Source organism: Coenobita brevimanus, chromosome 89 (assembly GCF_032717465.1).
Source record: "Coenobita brevimanus isolate Jiangsu-jjx chromosome 89, ASM3271746v2, whole genome shotgun sequence".
NCBI lineage: Eukaryota > Metazoa > Arthropoda > Malacostraca > Decapoda > Coenobitidae > Coenobita > Coenobita brevimanus.
In genome coordinates this window covers 21,646,954-21,672,307 of record NC_137042.1, presented here as the reverse complement: position 1 = coordinate 21,672,307, position 25,354 = coordinate 21,646,954, and the positions used below count along the sequence as shown (strand labels likewise).

General features: G+C 41.3%; 1 protein-coding gene across 1 annotated transcript in view; it reads right to left on the bottom strand.

Annotated features, from left to right (window-relative positions):
- Positions 1–25,354, bottom strand: part of LOC145411444 (enhancer of polycomb homolog 1-like) — a 72,069-nt gene that overhangs the window by 28,318 nt on the left and 18,397 nt on the right. The window contains exons 2-6 of the mRNA XM_080281486.1: positions 20,469–20,585; positions 19,608–19,772; positions 13,034–13,165; positions 8,243–8,478; positions 1,161–1,353 (exon numbers count right to left, since the gene is read on the bottom strand). Of these exons, the coding sequence (XP_080137612.1) occupies positions 1,161–1,353; positions 8,243–8,478; positions 13,034–13,165; positions 19,608–19,772; positions 20,469–20,585 (843 nt within the window). The remainder of the gene's footprint in view (positions 1–1,160; positions 1,354–8,242; positions 8,479–13,033; positions 13,166–19,607; positions 19,773–20,468; positions 20,586–25,354) is intronic.

The window sequence follows — 25,354 nt, the reverse complement described above, 5'->3', positions numbered from 1 at the left end:
CATATCCATATATATATATATATATATATATATATATATGATAATCGGGCGAGAAGGTGACTCCCAGTAAGATGTTACAGTGAATGGAGAGACTGGAATTGGTGAGAGTTCAAATACCTGGGAACAGTGATAAAAAAGAGGAAATTGTGTAAAAGAAGTGGAACGTAGAGTGACATATGGAAGGAAAGTAGCTGGTGTTATGAAGGCCTTCATAAGAAACAGAGGCTTGAGTGCTGCAGCTGCACAAGGCTTAAATGAAGGCGTGTTAGTGCCAACTTTAGCCTTATGGATGTGAGACTACAGTGTGGCATGAAATGAAAAGTCAAGAGAGTGAGAGCAGTGGAGATAAAACTGCTGGGGAATGTATGTGGAGTACAGAGGGTGGATAGGATACAAAAGAATGTGACTCGCGGAAGATGCGGAGTGGGGAATCCTGTGAACACCAGAACTGAAGAGAGTACTGAGATGGTTTGGTCATGTGGAAAGAATGGATAACAATCGAGTTGTGAAAAAGGTATACCTGAGCGAATTTGAAGGAGACAAGGTTGGCCAAGGAGAAGGTGGAGGGAAATGGTGAATGAGTGTGTGAGGAAGAGAGGTATGGGAGTCACTGAGGCCAGGGGACTGACAAGAGATCGAGCTGGCTGGATGAATGTTATGAGAAGTGAATGATAAGGGATTTGGCACCTCTTTTGAACGTGACAGCATTGGGATTGACTCTACTGGATACGTTTACATGAAGCTACAGAATGTGGTGAAAGTTTTTTGGCATATCAGAAAGGGCCAGGATTCCGGGGGCTTGAATGATGAATGAATGACCCATTGGATGGTGCAAAATTGGGCTGTCAGAACGTTGCTACGCCTCACCCTAACCTAGGGTGGGAACGGGGGTCAGGATGATTTTATATATTATATATATATAGATAGATAGATAGATATATAAAGCATTTCTGATCAAGTAAGCATAAGCACAGGATACATAATTTGCAACACAGAAACTCTGGAAAAATAAAAACTAATAATATGTTATCTTTACTCGGCCATTACGAACATGTTAATGTCATGCAAACATAAAACAATGCTAACTTATAATAATGTAAAAAATAAAACCAGTCTGCCCAATCTGCAGCCGCCCAGCAACCAAAAACAGCGATACGTACTCTTTTCCTACTCACTTTGGTGGAATGTGAGAGTGGGGCCACCTTTAGCCAAGACGCAGCGGCTGCGACAGCAGTGGCAGCGGTGCTACCAGACAGTTGGTGGTTGGAAAAGAGTGGGGCAAAGGCTGGACGCTGCGCTCTCTGGGCACTCACCTCAGCCAGCACACTACCAGAGAAGTCTTGCATCTCATATCTGAAAAAGATTTTAGATCTCTGTATCTGAGTGACTCCATGTGATGTGCTGGTGCATGGAGAAACTTATACCGTACTGGTGAATGAGTTTAAGTGATTCAGTGCAGTAACGGAAATGATATGTAAATGTGCGAAGTAACTGGAGAACACAGTGGCTCAAGGAAGACACGTAGCTGGTACCATGAGAACCTTGATACAACACAGAGGTCTGAGTATAGAAGCTGTCAAAGCACTGCATGGAGTATTACTGCCAAAGGCAACTTACAGGTGTGAAATTTTGGCATGCATTAGGATGCAAATTCAAGAATGATGAAAATGTGGTGTTAAGGAAGTGTATGGATAAGAAAATGGCCATTTCACAAAAAGTGCGGAGCAAACACTTGTGATGACATCTGAGTACAAGTGTGTGTGCCTAGATGGAATGGTCTTTGGGAAAAGAATCTAGATAGGATGGTGACAATAATATCTATGACTGAGCTTAAAGGCAGGTGGAAGTGTGGTAGTCCATGAAGAAGGTGAATTCATAATAAAAATGAGTGTGTGAGCAGGTGAGGTATAGAATTTGAAGAAGCTACGGAACTGAAATAGGATCTAGCTGATTGGACGAAGTATTTATAGAGAAGCACATATGGGGCTGGCACTCCTTTTGTAACTTATTAGTCAACAGAAAAGTTTGAAAGGAATGAGAATGTTTCTGACTGAAGACATGAATGGAAAAGTAGAGAATGTGAAAGTGGATGGAGTAGTTAGTGAGTGCAGTGTGCCTGCAGAAGTGGATGAGAATGGCAATGCTCTAGTGGTCATCTGTGTGGGGAGGGGGTTGGTGATAGCCAATATCCTCTTTAGACACAAAATGACCCACAGGCATACGTGGCGAGATATGAGAAGGGCGGGTGGTGAACTGAACGAACAGAAGGCAATGATTGATTATGCGTGCGTGTGGATGACAGAATGAGGTGTGTAAAAGTTGCAAGAGCATACAGAGGGTGGGGGCATGGACTTTCTGACCACCATGCAGTGGTGGTGAAAGTCATGGCTCAAATGCAATGGAGAAATAGGAGGAGGGAAGGACAGGAAGTAGTCCATACATGGAGAGTAGAAAGGTTGAAAGAGGATGGAAAAAAGGCAGAATATAAGAAAGAAGTGGAGGAGCGATTGGGTAAATATGTTTTGGAGCAGATGGGGGAGGTGGAAGGATGTGCAAGATTTTCACAGAAGAAATATGTGCAGCATACGATGTGATGTGTGAGGTGAAGAGAAGACAAAAGGGGGTGCAAGGAACAGCATGGTGGAATGAAGAGGTAAGACAAGCTGTGGCAAAAAAGAAGGAAGCATATAATGAGTGGAAGGGAAGCAGGGGCATGAGGAAAGTTGGGAGACAGAAGAGAGAGTTATATTTAGAGGGGAAGAGAGAGGTGAAAAGATTAGTAAGAGAGAGTAAGAAGAAAGTGGATGAGGAATTTGGAAGGAATTTGTGTGTGAAGTGGAGGAAATGTATGAATATGTTCTGGAAAGAGGTACAGTGTGTTAGACAGGGTGATAAAGAAGTTATTCGAGGAGTGAAAGATAAAATTGATATATTGATAGTGAAGGGAGAAAAGGTGAGCAAATGGAGAGAACAATTTCAGGAACTGCTAAACACACAGAATGTAAGTGATGCAAGAATAAGTGGCTAGGGAATGGCTGGGAGGAGGAGAGAGGTGAGAAGAGAGGAAGAAATCAGTAAGATGGAAGTAGTAGAAGCAATGAAGAAAGTCAAAATGGGCAAAGCCCCAGGAATTGATGGAGTGTGTGGTGAAATGCTGAATCATGGGGGAGAGACTGTAGTAGAATGGATATGGAAGATATGCAGATTGGCCTGGAAGGAAGGCAGAATCCTACAGGATTGGAAATAAGGTATAATTATTTCCCTGTACAAAGGAAAAAGGGAAAAAAGAGGTGTGAGGTAATTATAATGGGGTTTTTCTTCTTGGTGTAATATGAAAAGTGTATGGTAGGATACTTACTGACAGAGTTAAGAAAATAACTGAGGAGTTAGTTGGTGAAGAACAGGGAAGTTTTAGGAAACGAAGAGGCAGCGTAGACAAGATGTTCAAACTTAGGTCTTTGGTGGAAAAGTTTCTAGAGAAGGAAAAGAAGTTGTATGTAGCCTTCATAGATTTGGAGAAAGCATATGACAGGGTGGATAGACAAGGAATGTGGAAAATATTAAGAATATAGGGAGTAAATGGGAAGTTGCTGAATGCCATGAAGAGTACCGGTATGTATAGAGGGGCCAAGGCTATATTGCATGTGGATAGTGAATTGCGTGAATTTTTCTATTTGAATGTTGGACTAAAACAGGATGTGTCATGTCTGCATGGTTGTTCAATCTGTAGATGGATGAGGGTTATAAAGGGATACAAAGCAGGGCAGTGAATGTTGAAGCAGCTTTAATGAGAAAGGGCAACGTTTTGAAACTCCCTGTACTGTTGTTTGCAGACAATGCTGTACTGTTAAGTGAAGATGATGGAGAACTGCAAGGCTTGGTGAATGAGTTCAGAAGAGTGTGCAAGAAACGGAATCCAAAGATGAATGTAGGAAGGAGTAAAATTATGGTCTTCGAGAGAAATGTAGTCACTGGATGTACATTGAGGTTGGATGATAAGGAAACGGAAAATGCGAGTGCATTTAAGTACTTGGGTAGTATGATGAGTAAGGATGGAAGTTTGGAGGGTGAAGTGTCTGAAAGGGTACAACAAGGAAGAAAGGTTGCTGGTTCTTTGAAAGCAATGAAAAGAAACAGGGAAGTGAACTGGAAGTAAAAAGGTCACTGCATGACAACATTGTGGACCTTGTTGGAAGGACAAGGCAAGTGTGAGAGCTGTAGAAATGAGTTATTTAAGAAGAAGAAAGAGGAAGAGGAGGAGGAGGAGGAGGGAGGAGGAGGAGGAGGAGGAGGAGGAGGAGGAGGAGGAGGAGGAGGAGGAGGAGGAGGAGGGAGGAGGAGGAGGAGGAGGGAGGAGGAGGAGGAGGAGGAGGAGGAGGAGGAGGAGGGAGGAGGAGGAGGAGGAGGAGGAGGAGGAGGAGGAGGAGGAGGAGGAGGAGGAGGGAGGAGGAGGAGGAGGGAGGAGGAGGAGGAGGAGGAGGAGGAGGGAGGAGGAGGAGGAGAAGGAGGAGGGAGGAGGAGGAGGAAAGCAAACAGCAACAATCCTTATGGCCCTTTCGAGGATGCCGGATACAGAGTAGACTTTGACTACGAGATCTAAGTCTACATGATGAAAGACAGGGATAGTAAGGCATGGAGAGGGAGGAGGTAGAGTGCAATCCCTATGCCCACCAACAGATCTACAGAATGAACATTTACTTTGCTCTATGACCTGGAAGTGCAACTGATTACTCTCAAAATAGAATTACTTCATTCCTGCCTGACCCTTAATACTTCTACCATATTTAGTCCAAATTAGATAAACTTTGCTAGGTTAAATTTTAAAATAACTCATTGACCTTGGCCTCTGACTTATTGTTCTTAAAAACTACACGTAAATTCCTTCATTAAGCCTCATCCCTTCCATCAAATTTGGTTAAAATTGGATAACAACTGTCTGGGCTATTTTTCATACAGGCGTGCGCACGCACACACACACACACTCACACACACACACAATTTAATTCACTTCACAATATTCATCTATCCATCCATCATCCAAACCTACGTTGCCCCACGAGGAGCGTAGAAGCCCGGGGCTAGGAAAGTTGGTCCTGGCATTTAAGATGAGAGTGACCAGCCTCACTCATCCCTGAGTGGCTTTAAGTGAGCAATAAACCCCAACCACCCCCTGGATATAAACAACAGGCACCAAATTATCACTTCCCTTCAGATCACATAAATCTTTTGCCTTTTACTAAAAAAAAAAAAATAATAATAATCTATCTATCTATCTATAGACCGACGCCCTAATCCCGCAAAGGGTGGCCGCAGACAAAACGCCTCCAAGTCACTCTGTCACCCACCATTTGACTCCCCTCCCCCCAACTCACCCCCCCCTCCCTCATATACCTCTCAACTCCATCCCTCCACCTCATCCTCGGTCTACCCCTCCCTCTCCCTCCCTCCACCTCACCTACATACACCCTCTTAGTCAGTCTTTCATTCTCCATCCTCTCCACATGTCCAAACCACCTCAGTGTATTTCTCCTAATCTTTTCAACCACATCCACATCTACCCCACAACGTTCCTTCACTTCTTCATTCGTCAACCTGTCCCTCCATGTCACTCCACATGCTCCTCTCAAGTAACTCATTTCCACTGCTCTCACTCTTGACTTGTTCCCCTCTTGCAAGGTCCACGCCTCGCTTCCATACGTCAGGGTAGGGATCACAATACCATCATGCAGTGACTTCTTAACTTCCATACTCACCTCCCTATTTCTCATCACTGCTTTCAGTGTGCCAACAACCTTCCTTCCCTGCTGTACCCTTTCACGTACTTCATCCCCCAAAGTTCCATCCTTACTCATCACTCTACCCAAGTACTTGAATGCACTCACATTCTCCATATCCTCACCATCCAACCTCACTGCACACTCTGTGACTTCATTCCTCTCAAACACCATAACTTTACTTTTGTTTACATTAACTTTCAGCTTCCTCCTCCTACACACTGTCCCAAATTCATTCACCAAACCTTGCAACTCCCATTCATCTTCACTCAACAATACTGTATCATCAGCAAACAGCAACACCGGAAGCTTCCAAATCTCACCCTCATTCATTAGGGCCACCCCCACATCCACTGCCCTACCTTGTACCTCCTTTACGACCCCATCCATATATATATTAAACAGCCATGGAAATATTACACACCCCTGTTTCAGTCCCACATTGAGATCAAAGAACTCACTCAGCTCACCATCCACTCGCACCGTAGCCCTAGCTCCCTCGTACATACTCTTCACAGCACTCAACAATTTCCCCTCCACTCCATATATTCTTAGTACCTTCCATAATAATAATAATAATAATAAAATAAAATAAACCCTCCATTTCCATTTTACCTTCTCTCCAGTATTATGTGCCATCCCAGACTACACCTGTACATTCTTTTTAATGGAAATATGGAAAAATTGGGGTTTTTATACCTGAATATTATAGTACAGTACTCCCCTTTAGGAAAAGAATGAAATCAACTGCACATTGGTAGCTTAATTATGCTTCTTGGGGCTACCAATTTGCATCTCTACAGTGCTTTTGGCCATTTTCATTGATGTATCACAAAGCCCATAATGACTGTTTTGTTATTCAATGGATGTTATTCAGTATGATGTACAGTCCACACTAAATATGATGACATCAGATACAATACTGTAAATGGCAAAAACATGGGTGCAACAGAAGTTTAAAGTTGTGGGGCTGCACCTCTGATGACACTTTTGTTTTAATGCTCCCTTTCCCCATGCTAATTTTTAATTGCAGATTTGTACTATACTTCATTTCAATGCACAGATAGGCAAACATATATATATATATATATATATACAGTGGGGCACCAATTTTCGTGCCTAATTGGGTCCAAAAATAATGCGCGAAAGTGGAATTAGCGAAAGTTGGGGCATTGTCTTTATGGCAAAAAGGCTAATTGGTTCCCGGTTATCCTAAAGTAACATCAGATTTTCATTTTCACTTGCAATACAGTACATCAAATCACTATTGTACATTGCATTGTGAGATACAAACAATAAAAACTCAACTATCTTCCTTTTCATTTCATTATTATACTGCCGTTTCTTCACTCCAACACGATACTCTCTTTTATCCTTGGCCTTTCCTCCCGACTTTGAATGTCCCGGCCACTTTTTATCACCACCACTGCCTCCCGGCCCTCCCCCCACACCACCAGGCTCTCCCCCCACACCACCAGGCCCTTTCCCCACACTACCAGGTATAGTAGAGGCCACTGAACCGTGAGAATCCAACACAATGGAGCTAGCACGCTCGTACACAATGGCGGGAATGGGTGGTCAGAGTGTTGACATGACGTCATTCAAGATGGCGGTGGGTTGCAGGCGGGCGGTGCAGGAAATTCAAAGTTCAAAATATTGTCCCAAACCCAAAATTTGTGCGCGAAAATCGATTTTTTTCAAGCGAAAGTGGAAGTTAGGGAATATTTGGTGCGTGCCGCGAAAGTGGATTTCGCGAATCCTGCTGTAGCGAAAGTTGGTGCCCCACTGTATATATATATATATATATATATATTTTTTTCTCTCTCTCTCTCTCTTCATCCAAATCACTTTCACATGGACAGCAACCAGCCAGCCTACATGGTAACAGTCAGTACACAAACATACTCTAAATAATGTAGGTCTCTACACATTCCATACAATGCGTATGCTCTTGGGCATTATCCTATCACTGTGTCACCCCACAGTGATGAAACAGAAGAGACACCAAGAGAGAGCTAGCACTCTGGTTTAAATGGCTGCACCTTCACACACAGAAAACAGCTCCAGACTGCCTGCTGGGATGGTGCAGTAGCACCCCATATTATGCCACGTTGCCCCTACCAGTGCACTTGAGACAACATAACACAAACCTGCATCCTCAAATTTCAAGGCACTCAGCCACATGATTCACAAATGAATTAGCACTGATGCACAATCATGCCAGTGTCCCTTAATGTAACCTTTTCTTCTCAATAATGGTGGATGTGTAATCATGCCTACATCTCTAAAAGTGTTTATTATGGTATGGATTTTTACTGTATACATATATTAAACATACCACATCCTGCAAAATAAGAAAAATTGGAAACCTTTGATTCCCAGCTTACCAGTTAAGGGATCAAGTACCTGTACTACACACTTCTTCATGAAGAACATCGAGTTTGCTCAACCACTAAAAAGAAAGTTACCTTCTTTCGAAAACCTCAATGTTCAAGTTGAGGAACTCTCTCTTGGCCTTCTCTCTCCTCTTGACCATTTCTAGCAAGGTAACCGCTCGGGACAGGTCTCGCCGCAGTTTCAGCATCTTCTCATAGCTGGATTCATCATTCTTGCGATTCTTTCTCGTCTGCATCTTCTCTGTTCTTTTTCTGAATGCCACATATGGATCACTGGAGTTGGAACCAGACCCCTTCTCTGTTTTCACCTGTAAAATAATACTATAGTTATTACCATAATTTCAACTTTAATTTTCATGTAAGAACTGGGGTAAGGTAAGATCTAGAAAACAAAGAAAAACACAAATGTAGATGTACAGTATCAAAACAAACATTCCCAGTAATATGGGTCGCACAAATATTCTATCTATCTATCTATCTATAGCCCGACGCCCTAATCCCGCAAAGGGTGGCCGCAGACAAAACGCCTCCAAGTCACTCTGTCACCCACCATTTGACTCCCCTCCCCCCAACTCACCCCCCCCTCCCTCATATACCTCTCAACTCCCTCCCTCCACCTCATCCTCGGTCTACCCCTCCCTCTCCCTCCCTCCACCTCACCTACATACACCCTCTTAGTCAGTCTTTCATTCTCCATTCTCTCCACATGTCCAAACCACCTCAGTGTATTTCTCCTAATCTTTTCAACCACATCCACATCTACCCCACAACGTTCCTTCACTTCTTCATTCGTCAACCTGTCCCTCCACGTCACTCCACATGCTCCTCTCAAGTAACTCATTTCCACTGCTCTCACTCTTGACTTGTTCCCCTCTTGCAAGGTCCACGCCTCGCTTCCATACGTCAGGGTAGGGATCACAATACCATCATGCAGTGACACAAATATTCACATACACAATTCAATTAAACAAATTCCTGGATCCAACTCTAAGGGAAAAACGCTTGCACATACCATTTTGTATCTGTAGATGTACTTCACGTACACACATGGAATAGTCATTCTGTCAATTAACAAGTTAAAAATTATCAACTCTTGTCATGTGCATCTCATAAAAATGGCATACACCAATTTCAAGGTCTTGCAAATATCTTAGGTTCCTCAACATCCATACCTCAATTTCTCATTCACTCCTCTGCCATATCCATCCATTTTCTTGGTCTACCAAGTCTTCTCTCATCTCTGAACTTACAAAAATATATCCTTTTTCAATAAAGTATTTATATCCAGTCTCTCTTTCCATGACAATATTGTCTAAGCACACAAGTATTTACTTCACATCTTTTACAAATTTCTGTTTCTTGTCCAATCCAAGCAAAAACCCATATACATTCTTAAACTGGAAGAGTTATGCTAGAGTTGGGGTTGGAGCAAGTAGTTCTGTGGCTAGGGTAAGGAGTAGTTGGAAGAAGTTCAAGGAGCTGTTGCCTCTCCTAACACTGAAAAGGCTTCTGATTTAGTGCTAAGAGACCTTTGTACGTGGCATGTTTTAGGAGTGTAATGCTGTATCTTAGTGAGACCTGGGCAGCAAAGGAAGAGGATATTTGTAAGCTAAAATGTACAGAAATGACAATGATCAGATGGATGTATAGTGCATCCTTGAATCCAAGGCCTGGAAGAAGGCTAGAAATACAATTGAAGAGTTGAGTAGAAGGAGAGGACTGGACAGTATTGGTGCTGTGATGAGAAGGGACAGATTGAGATAGTTTAGACATGTTGAGAGGATGGAGGATGACAATTGGGTGTGGAAGATGGGAAGTGTGAATGTTGGAGGTACAGCTGTGAGAGGCTGACCTACAAAGACCTAGGACAAATTTATAGTGTGACCTCAGGGATAAGAGAGTGAGCAGGGAGGCTGTCAGAGATCGAGCAGCATGATGAGCAACCATTAGGTGTCCACTGCCAACACATGTATGCATGATGGAACCTTTATAAATTACATGATTTTCAATGTTCATTCCTGATTCTTCATACTAACACCATCCCAAAGTCTCACACTGATAAATTAATATGGGCACCAACACACCTAAATGCCACCCTCTCACAACCTCCATTATTAATCTTCTGGTCTCGTTTCGTTTTCGTTTTTTCGTTTCGTTTTTAAAGGCTCCAACATGCTTGCATGTGTTGGCCTTGGTCACCTAATGGCGGCTCTCCACGCTGCACGATCCATTGCAGCCTCCCTGTTCAGTCCCTTAACCCTAAGGTCACACTTAATGACCTTGTCCCATGTCTTTTTCGGTCTACCCCTCATAACCCCACCCCCAGTATTAACACTTCTCACCTTCCTCACCCAATTATCATCCCCCATCCTCTCCACATGTCCAAACCACCTCAATCTACCTCTCCTCATCACAACACCAATACACTCCAGTCCCATCCTACCTCTCAACTCTTCCATTGTAAACCCAGCCCCTCCAGGCCTTGGACACAGGGACGCACTGCACATCCACCTAATCATTGTCATTTCTGTACGTCTGAGCCGGCGAATATCTTCCTCCTTCACTGCCCAGGTCTCACTGCCATACAGCATTACACTCCTAACACATGCTGCATACAAAGACCCCTTAGCACATAGGGAGAGCCCTCTCAATGTCAGGAGAGGCAAGAGCTCCCTGAACTTCTTCCAACCACTTCTCACCCTGGCCAGAGAGCTAGCTCCAGCCCCACCTCCAGCCTGGTTTATACAGCAAATATGGTACCATCAACAAAAAGGGATTAATTAATACAGAACTTATACTGATGCAGACAACAGCCACAAAGAGTTCCTTTCAGAGATGCTTATAGCATGATGCTTTGGGGACATCAATAATGATGTAGTAACTTATTACACAAGGACTCGTTAGTTAGAAATGGTCCACTTGCCTAAAATGTGCTATTTTTTTTAATGCACTCTGTCCATAAGGTGAATCAGGATGGGAAGAACCCTTCAAAAATGATTGTTCCAACTCATCTATGCAAAGACTGACATTCGAACCTTTAGCTACAACTTATAGCAACAGGGAGCTGTGGGCTTAAGTATCAACAGGTAACTAAGAAGGAAATGATTATTCCCATTAATATCTGCTGACTATATTAAACCAATCACATACAATGCAACATGTGGCAACGATGGAAATTGCGCATTACAGGCAAGTTGATTGTAGCCTCTATCAAAAATCTTCAAATCAATACCTTTCATGCACAGTGAAATCTAAAAGTACATTTATCATCTTATCGTTTAATGGCTAGTCTAGAGTTTAGGACCTGGAATGAGGCTACTCAGACAAGACATTTAAAGCCATAATGACCAGCTATTTGCATCCAAGTGGTATTATGGGAGCAACAAACTCCAACCACTCCTTACGTGTCCTTTAGGGGAACATCCAGCAGCAGTTATAAGCCAATGGCTCAAGAATTAATTGGTATCAGGTACAGTAAATGGGAACCACTCAACATAATCCTGCATATGGTTTTCTAGGCTACAAGAAACCATTTGATTGATCGCTCAATGAAGCCACCTGAAGGTAGCATTACATCAAGTGCATTGATGGTATGCAACTCCAACTACTACATGATTCGTGATACCTTCAGAAGCAATAATGGTTTGCACTCAATCCCAATACAGGTGGGTCTTTTTATATGCACCTTACTAGTTCCAGAACCCCTGTGCAATAATCTTAATTAAAAAAAAAAAAATTTCATATATAAACAACAAAATTTTTATTTGTTGCCATTCATGACTAGCTACTAAATTTTATACTTTTTCCATTTGGATATGGAAAATGAGTGTATATAAATAATGGTGACCAAATGCTCACCTTTGTTTATCTACACTTTTCTATTCCATTTCCCTTTCTTCAACATCTCATCACCTCTCCTTTACCTCACCATGTTCTTCCTTCCCCTCTCTGTCCCCTCTTCAAAACTTCCTCATGCTCTCTGGTGGGCATCCACTTCAGCTCTGACAAATGATGGATGTCCTTTCAAGTTCAGGCAACATATGCATGCACATACATAAGCACACACACACAAATGCATGCACATATGCACACACACACACACACACACACACACACACACACACACACACACAATCATAGTTGTCCTCTTAGCCCATTATACAACCCTTATCTCTGTATCTCTTCCAGTGTTTCTCAGTCTTAGTCTGTTGTATTGACACAACTGTGGTGGTCTGGCTGTACATTAGCTCCAAAAAGCACCATGGTGGAGGAAGGTGATGATATCCTAAATGACAAAACATAGCTCATGATGTCCCATGGAGACTAAGCTGTTACTATTTGACAATTTACATGATACTGTAACTTGACTATGAAATGTCTCAAGCCATCATCAGATACAACACATCCTCACAAGAACAAGTTTATCAATTTGGGGTGGATTCACTGGGCAGAATGTAACAGCCACTGCCTGTGGTATCAGACTGTCTCAGGGAAAGTGTGCACCAATAATTACTGCAGCAAGCATACAGTACCTACTTATGAAGGGAAGAAGGCAACTCCAGATTAATGCCTTTTAGCTACAAAAAGGTCATTAAGGAATACAATCATTTTTAGCTATGTTCCAATCTTCCCCCGGACTAAGATACATGACTGTCAAGTTTACAATAAGGCCTCTACTAGTCATGAATAAGTTTGATTACAGAAAACCTTGTCTAACGGCATCAATGCTGGCCCAGATATCAAAACAAGAATTACCCTAATGCAGGGCAAGTGCACTTCCAATCACACCACTAATAATCCTATTACTAAGGGTGTCAGTGGTTCACAAGGACATAGGAGGACTGCACTGTACTGACTACTGACCTGAGGGATGAGTGGATGTGCCAGTCTGAGCCTCTTGTTGAGCCAGTAGTCATAAACGGCGATAATGAGGTCATCATCATCCTTCAGCAGCACCTTGGCTTCCTGTAGGGTCACTGCCTTCAGCCCTGATGCCTGAATGAAAATAACCATATCAGCACCATACTCTGCACTATAATTTTCAGCATATCACATACTAGGCAAACTACAAAGAAAAATTTTTATGAAAAAATAATAAATAAATAAATGAAAATCATACGTGGTCAATGTCTGAAGCACAAATATCACATTATCCTTGCTGAAAAGCAACTACCACATATTTTTGGCATATAAGATGCATTTTTTCCCCCTTAAATAATATATACACTCAGAAATCCCCATGCACCTTCAAAGACAAAAGTCACAAGTTTAGACTGAAGCTGGCTCTGGCTCTATTCAAAACAGCCACATATACAGGTTGTTTTCCTATAAACTGCCTACCATTAGAAAAAAAAAAAAATCTTCTGGCAAAGTTAGCATAAAATGGGTGTAGATTTCATTATCAGTACTAGAATATGCTATTTTACTCATTCATTTTCCATTGTGCTTGAAATCCCACTTCAGGGGGGACCACCAGATTTACCAGATTATCAGCTTTATCAGATCAGGCTTCCCACCAACTGATCCAGTATAGAGAGGTTCTACTGTATTTTCAATTACACATATTGTAATGCTCATTTTTGTGCTACGTGGTGGCGACCATTATCCACTCACTTGAAGTAGTTCTGCTTCTTTCTTTCTTGACTTTTATAATTTTTTTTTTTTTTCTGTGTCTGTCCTCCTCTCTCCATATTTCTCCCATCTTTCCTGTCACTTTTTATTAGTTCTCTTTCCTTTTCAGATGGCTTTACATTGAGTGACAAGCCTAATGGTGTCCTGTAAGCCAGGAAACCATTTACAATGTTGGGTGATAACCACATAACCAACCCATACATGTTCCCTACACGTCAACACGTGGGTTGGCAGAGGGTTAGTGACCCTCCCCACAAAACAACTAACTCAACAACAAACGGCCACCCTTTACGGGATTATGGCATCTGTCTATAGATAGACAGATACCTTTTGTGCTTAATAAACTCCTAATATTTTAAAACAGTTCCAGATAAAATACAGTACAGTACTCAAATAATTTTAAAAGGATAAAAGCATTATACACTACAAGTGATGATGATTTAACCAGCTTTTGTTTACAGTCACACTCGCCACACAAGGTCACAGACTTCCTAAAGCTAGTTTAACCAGCAGACATATCATACTGATTCACTTCTTCCTCTCCCTTGTTGTTTTCTATATTATTCTAATTATTTTTATGGTAGTAAATAATTGTTTACTGATGATTTTGTTTTGCCTGTTCTTTTTATCACTGTTCATCCCAATTCACTCATGTTTGTTTATCAAGGGTAATGGCAGACTTCATAAAACCTACTCCATCCATCCATCCATCATCTAAACCTGTGTCGCCCCATGAGGAGCGTAGAAGCCCAGGGCTAGGCAAGATGGTCATGACATTTAAAATGAGAATGACCAGCCTCACTCATCCCTGTGTAGCATTACGTAAGCAATAAACTGCAACCACCCCTTGGATACAAACCGACACAAGCTCAATCCGGTTAAAGCACCTTTATTACCCACTAAACCACCAGGCATCCACCTCAAATCTACCAAAATTTATCATTACACACCCAACCTTCCATATTCATGCCTTACCTACCCTAAATTGTCTAACCTAACAAAACAATATACTAAAATCTAACCCAACAAAAAATTACCTAAACTAACCAAACCTAACCTGGCACAGTCAAAACTAACCTTACTTAACCATAACCTACAGTAACTCAATCTAACCTAACCTAACCAACGGTAAATCAACCAAACACAGTGAAATGGAAACCCAAATGAATTTCAATATAATCTTCTGGGAGACATGGTACCACCTCTTAAATACTGAACTGTACAAACAAATATCTTCACCAACCTTCGAACTGATTCTGTGACTGAAAAGGTGTATAGAAGTGCATTTTCGAGTATGATGAGGATCCATCAACAAACAAGGACAACACGATTACCGGTACATAAGGTTTGGGGGGGGGGGAGTTACAATTATATATGGTTGGCATAAAATAGGGCAAGTTAAGCTAGGATAAATTATGTGGGCCTAAGTTACAAAAATTTAGGTTAGGTTTGGATAAATCAACGTTGATATGGGTAATTTTGTGCCAAAAATAAAGATGGCATCCATCTGCCTTGCCCCAAGGCATCCATGTTTTTATCACCATTGGGGATTGTAAACATTATTTACCACCTTTGTTGCAGTCATGTACCACTAGAAAAATAATCAGAAAAATATGGAAAACAAACTTTAAGAATAAGAACCAAACTGGTAAGGTCTTGTTGCTGATAAACTAAGCTGTACTGTTACCTCAACAAGTCTACAGACAGGGGCAATGTGAGTGGCTGTTAACCAGTAACATATTAGATATTCTCCCTTATTATGCTTTTTTCATCTCCTTCTATAAACCTAACCATGACTATGTGTGCTTCTGGTACTAACCACAACATCACGTAACTTAGCTGGTGGATTTAAAGCCATAAAAGGGAAAATTACAGCTGGAGCTTGGGTTAGGTTGGTAGAATAAATTAGGCTGGGTTAATCTACAGATTTCTTGGTTAGGTTTGGATAAATCAGCAATGATTCGGGAAACTTCATGCCCAAAATAGCATTCTAAGATGGCGTGTCCATATGTCTTCAGAGTTCAGAGCACCACAAGATGGCATCTGTCTGTCTATGGAGTCGATAGGCAGTGTCAACATCTTTTAGCACCACTGTGGCAATCACATACTACCACATAAATCATTCATCATCCTTTCATTCATCATCTAATCCTGTTTTGCCCCATGCAGAGCGTAGAAGCCTGGGGCTAGGCAAGTTGGTCCTGACATTTAAGATGACAGTTACCAGCCTCACTCATCCCTTAGTGGTATCATGTGTGCAATAAATCCCAACCACTCCTTGGATATAAACCTGCACTGGCTCAATCTGACTAGAGCACCTTAGTTGCCCACTAAACCACCAGGTGCCATAATTTGGATACAAGGTTACCACCCAGTGTAGTAAATGGTTTCCTGGTGTACAGGAAACCATTTGGTATGTTACCTAGTGTAGTCACCCATAGACAGAAAGACGAAGAAAGAATGAAGGAAAGAAAGATGAAGGATTAGAGGAAAGGGCAGGCACCCGAGAGCAGCACTACATCGAGTGAGTGGATGGTGAGGGCCCCCACCAATCAATAACCAAATAAATAACCAGAAAAATATGGGAAACAAATTTTATGAATAAGAAGTGAACTGGTACGATCTTTCTGCTGCTTACACTGAACCATACATTTACCTCAACATGTCTACAGTCAGGGGCAAGGCATGTGGCTGGTCGAGGGTACAGTAACTGATTAAATATTCTCCTTTACTGTGCTCCTTTAATTACTTTCTATTAACATTCCTATGTGCATTTCTGGCACTTGCCATAACATTATGTACTGTATTTAGAGGTCTATATTGCCATATGGGGAAAAAATGGGATTTCAGGTGCCTGGAAATACTTGGGATGAATCCCGGAGAGGTTCTGTGCATTCGCTATCACATAATTCCATTATCACGTGCCATGTTCAGAGTCAACTAAGGACGATAACCAAGGGATCAGTGTATTGTGTTATTAAACAATAAAGGTAGACATTAAATGCTCATGTCTTTGTAAGATCTTTATGTCCCAGTCTTAAATAGTAATTCCACTGTACCATAACACACTGGCAACATTTTTTATAAGGTGCTCCAATTTAAATTTGAACAGCTGACCAAAATGAAATCTATCTTTGAATAACAACAAAGACCACCTTCTAATGATTAAGAAAACTTAAGCTTCACTACCAACATATCCATTTTTAAATGCAACATTTACATTCCACACTTTTATGAGAGTCCTGCAACAAACCCTCAAAAGATATTGAGAATTCATTATACTTGCCATATTTCATACATTATAATGCCCTCCAGCTTACAATGCATGCTCATGATTTGACAGGAGGTAGAAAACTACTCAATTTATTAATTGTTCATAATTAACATCTACCAGTAAGTTGTGAATGAAAATAATTTTGCTTTAATTGATTTATTAAAGTGGAAAGACATGAATATACTAATCTTGCACTGCCTCCCTGTGTTCGTTAACAGCTGACCCATTGCTTTTTGTTCCCAATCCACTAATGCGTTTGGTGTGACGCAATTGCTCCACGTGCGGGCATATCTAACCCACAGAATGCTTACTTCATGTTTGTTTATGATGTATTTAAAATAATGCACTCATCTAAATCTGCATTACTGAAATCTTAATTAGTAAGACCATGGAGTGATTTGCTTCTGACTTGGTGGTCTTGGCTCTTACATTTTGGTGTTATTTTCATCATTCTGGCAAACAGGGTTTTGTGGGTACCAATCACCTCAACCCAAAGGCCTATCACAAACCATGCCCTTCATGGGATAATGCACAGGGTGATTTTTGAGGCAAAAACTTTTTGAAAAAAGTGTGCACTATATGGCAGGAAATACGGTACCTTGCTTTTAATCTCTTCCGTCCTTGGATATCCTAAGTTCATTCTGGCTACCAACAAATGATTTTTATTTTCCTTATGAGATACAGAACATCCCCAGATCCCGGTCCATGGGTTTGCCTTTAGGACTAAAGGGGCAAACTCAATACAAATGAAAATCTATCTATCTATCTATCTATTGCCAGACGCCTCAATCCCGTTTGGGGTGGCCACAAACAAATCGCCTCCAAGTCACCCTGTCCCCCGCCATTTCACTGCCCTGCTCCCAACTCACACACCCCTCTCTCATATACCTCTCCACCCCATCCCTCCATCTCATCCTCGGCCTCCCCCTCCCTCTTCCCCCCTCCACCTCACTCACATACACTCTCTTCATCAGTCTTTCACCCTCCATCCTCTCCACGTGGCCAAACCACCTCAGTGTGTTCCTCATAACGCTTCCTATCACATCCACATCCACACCACAACGCCCCTTTATATCCTCATTCGTCAGCCTGTCTCTCCATGTGACTCCACAGGCTCCTCTTAAATAACTCATTTCCACTGCTCTCACTCTTGACTTGTGTTCTTCCAACAACGTCCAAGCTTCACTTCCGTACGTTAGAGTTGGTATCACAATACTGTCATGTAGTAACTTTTTCACTTCCATGCTCACTTCCCTGTTTCTTATCACTGTTTTCAAAGAACCAGCAACCTTTCTTCCCTGCTGTACCCTTTCAAGCACTTCACCCTCCAAACCTCCATCCTTACTCATCACACTACCCAAGTACTTAAACGTACTCACATTTTCCAATTCCTCACCATCCAACCTTGCTGTACATTCATTGACTTCTATCTCAAAGACCATCACTTTACTCTTCCCTACATTCACCTTTAGATTCCGTTTCTTACACACTCTCCCAAACTCATCCACCATCCGATTCCTCACCATCCAACCTTGCTGTACATTCATTGACTTCTCTCTCAAAGACCATCACTTTACTCTTCCCTACATTCACCTTTAGATTCCGTTTCTTACACACTCTCCCAAACTCATTCACCAAGCCTTGCAGCTCCCCTTCGTCTTCACTCAACAACACAGTATCATCTGCAAACAACAGTACAGGGAGTTTCCAAACACTATCCTCTCTCACCAGGGCCACTCCAACATCCACTACCCTACCTTGTACTTCTTTTATTACCCCATCCATGTACAGATTGAACAACCATGGAGACATGACACATCCCTGTTTCAACCCAACCTCCAAAGAGAAAAATTCACTTAGTTCACCATCCACACGCACTGCAGCCTTCGCACCATCGTACATTCTCTTCACAGCATTCAACAACTTCCCATCTACTCCATATATTCTTAACACTTTCCATAATCCTTGTCTATTCACTCTGTCATATGCTTTCTCCAAATCCATGAAAGCCGCATACAACTTCTTTCCCTTCTCTAGAAATTTTTCCACAAAAGATCTAAGAATGAATATCTGATCTACACAACCTCTTCCCTTCCTAAAGCCTCTCTGTTCTTCTCCAACTAATATGTCTGTTCTTTCTCTAACTCTGTCAATAAGTATCCTACCATACACTTTTCCTATTATACTAAGAAGACATATGCCCCCATGATTACCACACACTTCTTTTTCCCCTTTTCCTTTGTACAAGGGAATAATTATACCTGACTTCCAATCCTCCGGGACTCTACCTTCCTCCCATGCCAATCTGCACATCTTCCACATCCATTCTACTACTATCTCTCCCCCATGCTTCAGCATTTCACCACACACTCCATCAATTCCTGGTAATTACTATTACTAGCTGGTTGAACAGATTCTTGTTAATCCTCTAACACATGAAGCATAAGCTGTAAATATGTGGTTAATACCTATTCCACTGTTTTTAAGATGATTAACAATAGTGTCACTTTAAAAACTAGCACAAGGGCCAACCTTTTCAAGGCGGTCCATCATTTCCTCAAATTGTAAGTTGGTGAGAGGAACCTCCCCCTTGGCAGCATGCTTGCTGACCCATTCTTCATCCTCGGAGTCCATGTCATACTCGGGGATGTCCTGGTCCGCCGAGAATGGGTGGATGTGGATCAGCTGCCGGGGGGCCTGTCAAAATGTCCTTAATTAATAGTTCTGCTGGTCTGACTTTTCTTTCAGATACAGGTCATTCCATGTCAAATCAACACATTTTTACATTCTCTTTCAATGCGATTTTCTAAATTTAAATAATATATAATATACTGGGTGGTAACCACTGACCCATTACATGGACAAATGGTGATCAAGTGGGATAAGGTACTCCAACATTCAAACTGGATATGGCCTTTTTCAATGAGGATGTTTTGCCTCAAACCATTTTGCTTAGTTATTTAACTTTAAGCAAACATTTTACTGTACAACACATACGGTATATTACTGGAGATTCCAACACTGTGTGGGGATACTTTTACCTAACTTAAGTTCACCTAAAACACCAAATAGTGCCACTGAAATACAATGTAGCTAAGTACAGGTATTCAATGTACAATAAAGTATTATAAAATCAGATTCTTAGGGTAATGTGCCAGTAAGTTCTCACCAGGTCAGCCTGCACTTCTAAGTGTCATGATTTTGATTGTTTGGAACAGGCAGATCAGTTTAATAGGCAGCAATGGAACTTACAGCCAATTTTGCTACAACTTACTTAGGACTTCAAAAATAAATACTGGGTAAATACATTTTTTTAAAAAAGCATCTTATAATGAGAACTTACCATGGCTACTGCTAAATTCATAGTTAAAGGCAAACCGGAAAATAACAAACCTTGTAAGTGGGAGGGTACATTCTGTCTAGGACGGAGGAATCTTCGGCATCCAGGTCATATACCTCTGGCACCGGAATCACACGTTGGTGGAAGATGGCCTGTTGTAAGTGATGTTCCTGAAATAAAAACACAATATTTTCACAACTGAGTAGAAAGCTGTACCAGAGAGAATACCACATGTAACAAGACTGGCAGCTGACCAGATTGGATACATTCATGTATTAAGTTTAATAAATTCTTCTGGTTGGAAGCTAAAATCACCAGCATACTGAATGGCTTATGGTGATTATATGTAACTCTTCACTCTGAGGTCTCAGCATAATATTAAAATAAACACATTACAGTATATAGCTATATGCATGTTATTTGCACACATACACACACACACACAAACACGATATACTGGTATATATATGAAAAAACAGACAGAGACATACCATATACTGTACAATACAGACAGGTGAATATAGATACATACAGTGTATGATAAAGGCAAGAAGACCATGAGGCAACTAGAATCAGACGGCCATAAGCACCATAAAAAAAATAAAAAAACATAATAAATAAATGATCCCTAAAGTTTCCCAAGAGCTGTTCAAAAATTAATAAAGATATCAATATGGAATTTGTTTCATTGTAAAGCTTAGACTTCCACAACTTTTGTGTGTGCATAACACTGACTGCTGCAAGCATGCGCGTGCCGTGACCCACATTACTGGCACAGCTTCATTTTTGACTCAATATACCTGTACATAATACCTGTAGTGGTACATTTACCAGTATATATCATTTACAGGCAAATATGGGTGAAGTTAATAATGCAGCACACAGGAAAATGCCTTCTACCTAAACATCAGTTACATAAACATATAAAACACCAGGAGCTTATTTGTTTGCTTTATTTGTTGCAAGGTTAAGGTATGCAGTAATACAGAATAAAAGTCCTAATACACATGGTATGGTACTGTAACAGGTCTCAATAACCATGCTAAATGAAACAATGAAACTAGTATCAATAACAAAATGTACCATACGGGGAATATTAATAATGGCATAGTACATACCAAGTATTGAAACAAAAATAATGAAGCATGCTACTGGAGAAGAGGTTACTCGGGGGGGGGGGGATTTACAATTACAGGGAACACCTAAGAAGGATTTTATTTTTTTATTACAAGTATTACTTTTTTTAATTCTGTAAAATGTTCAAATTTTCTGAAGCTGAGAACAAGATTTTGATACAATCTTCCTATGCTCTGAAAAATTATTACGGTATTCAACTTAGAAAAGCCAAGTGAGTCACTGGTTAAAAAGGGTTCTTACAGAACACAAAAATTAGCAACCTCTACCCCACTTTATTGTTTGAAATACTGTACTTGCATTAGAAAATCCATCACTTCATTCAGGTCCCATTTTTTCTTTTAGGTATCGTATTAAATACACTGGTTCAGGAACTTCACAGCTTTGGTATTTTAAATCGTCCCTCTCCTTAAAATTTACACTTTCCCTAACCATCATTGCCATATGAATAGATAGTCATTATTTAGCAGTTTTTTTAACTCCCTTTGTGCATGAAATTATCACTGACCAGTGACCCAAAACCATTATTATTTCTCAGATAACACTTCCCCATTTACAGCTATCGAAGTTAAGCAACGTTGGGTCTGGTTAGTACTTGGATGGGTGACCGCCTGGGAACACCAGATGCTGTTGGCATCCCTACGTGTCATGTGGGGTTGGTGGAGGATTAGTGCCCCTCCCTGTAAAACAATTAACTCTACGCCCTTGGCCACCCCGTGTGGGATACATGGCGTCTGGCAATGAATGAATGAAAAAAAGAATACACCCTCAGTTTTCTCACAATACAGTTTTTGTCAGTGGGGTAGTAGTCCGCTGACTCTGGCTCCTTAAATGTAATGAAATCTTCCTCTTTGTTGTCTGTAATCCTTTAATATTTCACCATGAACATGTCATCTTCCTCACTGATCTCCTAATTTGTCTTTTGTAATGCGTACGCCTCTTGCACTTGCTTAGCTGAATACTGTCAACACACAGGCCTAGACCCCTTTCTTTAACTCCAAATCTTTGGTCATCATAGTCTTAACTCTACATTGCCCATGTTTTGTCCCATATTTCTGGTTAAGCAACGTTGGATCTGGTTAGTACTTGGATGGGTGACCGCCTGGGAACACCAGATGCTGTTGGCATCCCTACGTGTCAAGTGGGGTTGGTGGAGGATTAGTGCCCCTCCCTGTAAAACAATTAACTCGAAGCCACTGGCCACCCCGTCTGGGATATATGGCGTCTGGCAATGAATGAATGAATCTGTCTCTTCTTGGCTTTGGACCTCAGAGACTAGCTACTACAAATCTGCCTTTTCTGTTACTGTAATTCAATGATTGCCACATCATCTTCAGTATCACTCTCTGTCCTCTCCAGATGTAAACAAGTTTACAAATTAGTACCGTCACAATCACTAGTGCACTTAATTTACCTACCACTGGCAGCAACTCATTCTTTCAACTGGTGTGGATGTGTATGTGATAGAAAGCGTTGAGGAATACACTGGGGTGGTTTGGCCATGTGGAGAGAATGGAGAGCGAGAGATTAACAAGGGAAGTGTATGTGAGTGAAGGAGAGGGGGAGGCTAAGAATGAGATGGAAGGATGGAGTGGAGAGCTACATGAGAAAGGAGAGTGCGAGTTGGGGGAAGGGCAGTGAAATGGCAGGGGACAGGGCGACATGGAGGCAATCTGTTTGTGGCCACCTCTTACAGGATTAAGGTGTCTGACAATAGATAGATACAGATGACAGAAACTGATCCCATTATTACCTCACCTTGGAACAGGGCTAATAAGTCTACACAGTATATTACATAATATCGGCTAACTGTTTATGGGCAAAAGTTACCTTATAAAATTTGTAGCATACAGGAGATACAGGTTTGCCCCAAGTGGGCTGTCCAGGTGCCACACTTAAATTTATTTCCCAGAGCAATTTTCAGTCTTTGGAATGTCTCTTGTACCAGTATTTCTTTTTTCAGTCAACGGTCTGCAACATAATGAACTCAAAGATGGTTTCAAACTAAGCAGAGTATATCATCATAAAGGGCACTGTCGTGATTACGAAAAAACATTTGAAAAGTACTTCTTTGTTAATGCTGGTGTCCCTGTTAACTGGATGGAGACACAAATGAGACATCCACCCAGGAACCAAACCTCCACACTATTCTCTGCACCTCACTGTGCCAAGGCACTGTCAGCCACAATGAAAGATCAGTTCACTAAACAGGAGTGCCCTCTAGGAGCAGCTGCTTGCCTCCAGTTGATAAGCCTGCTCGATCAGACTGACTAGGGTACCATACCAGTAACAGCTCTGTTTGTCTGCTTTCTGCAGCATTACATTATCAGTCTGGCTATGAACATATCCTGAGTGATATGTTGTATGTTTGTATATATCTTTCTGAAAGCTGTAATAATCACATATATGTCCATGGTATCTCCAAATTCTAGAAATCTCATAAGCTGAATATTATCTTCTAAAGTCATCTGGAAATAGCTACCTGTTAAAAAGAATGAAATCATCCAATTGATGGGTTAATATAACGTGATTTTTCTATCACAACACAAGCAAAACTGTACAGTTTGCCAAGGAAGCCCAACTGACCAAGCATTCTGGATAAGTGCTCAAGCTGCCTATATCTTTAAGCTAGAAATGGATTCTAAAATATAGGTACCATACCATACAGTACTGTATGGTACCATGAAGTACAATATATATATATATATATATATATATATATATATATATATATATATATATATATATATATATATATATATATATATATATATATATATATATATATATACATATACATATACAGTATATAGTAATCCCTCATTTATCCAGATGTGCAGTATCCGGACCTGTTCATTATTCAGACGCTGGATCCTGGCTCTATTAACCCATTATCCTAATTAAGTCCCCGAGATATTCAGCCAGCCAGTCGACATGTTCAAACATCGGTATCATGGCCACTAGGCTCACACCACGAGCAGGAAGTGAGCCGTAACCCACAACCAGAGCTAAAATGTTTGTCCGCCTCTGTACTGAATGGTCAAATTCACGTACTCATCTGATCACTCCTAACAAACCTCCAGCACCTGAGTAATATGACTGTAACCCACAAGCAGTGTCAAAACATCCGTACGCCTCCCCCGAATGTCCAAAGTCGCGCGGCCACCGGGCTAAGCCTTTCCTAACTGCCACCGAAAGTGTAACACAGACTGCAAACCATGAGTGCATGTTTGCAAGAGCGGCCATCCGCCTCTTTACTGAACATCCAAAGTTGCCCAGTCACTGGAAGTTGTGTTTCTGCATGACCAACGCGCACCCAACAGACCACAAACCACGAGTAAATGAATGGTAAAAGCGCCCATCCACCTCGTGACACAAGGGTGAAAATCCTGCTCACAGCCTCGTTTCCCCCCCCCTCCCATCCCTCCTCCATACACTCCCAGCTCCCCTCTCACTCTCCCCTCCTTCGCACAGACAACACTGACTCGTGAGTTTTTTTTAGTTTTTTTGTCATCTATTTGCATACTATTGGTCGTATCAAAAATCCAAAGTGACCACGAGAAAGCTCATGAAATTCTGCATCTGGACATGTGCTTAACTCTTGGAAGGTGCTGGCAAAATTCCACACTAGGACAGTGAGAAGTTATATGAAGGTAAGTTTTACTCCAGAACACTACCATAATTTTCCTCACTGCATTTCTCTACTTTTACTCACCAGTTACCTGTGTTTTTATTAGCTCATAGTATAAACAACAGCGAAGATGATGGTATACTATTCATACCAATTCAACCAACTTCCAGTGGC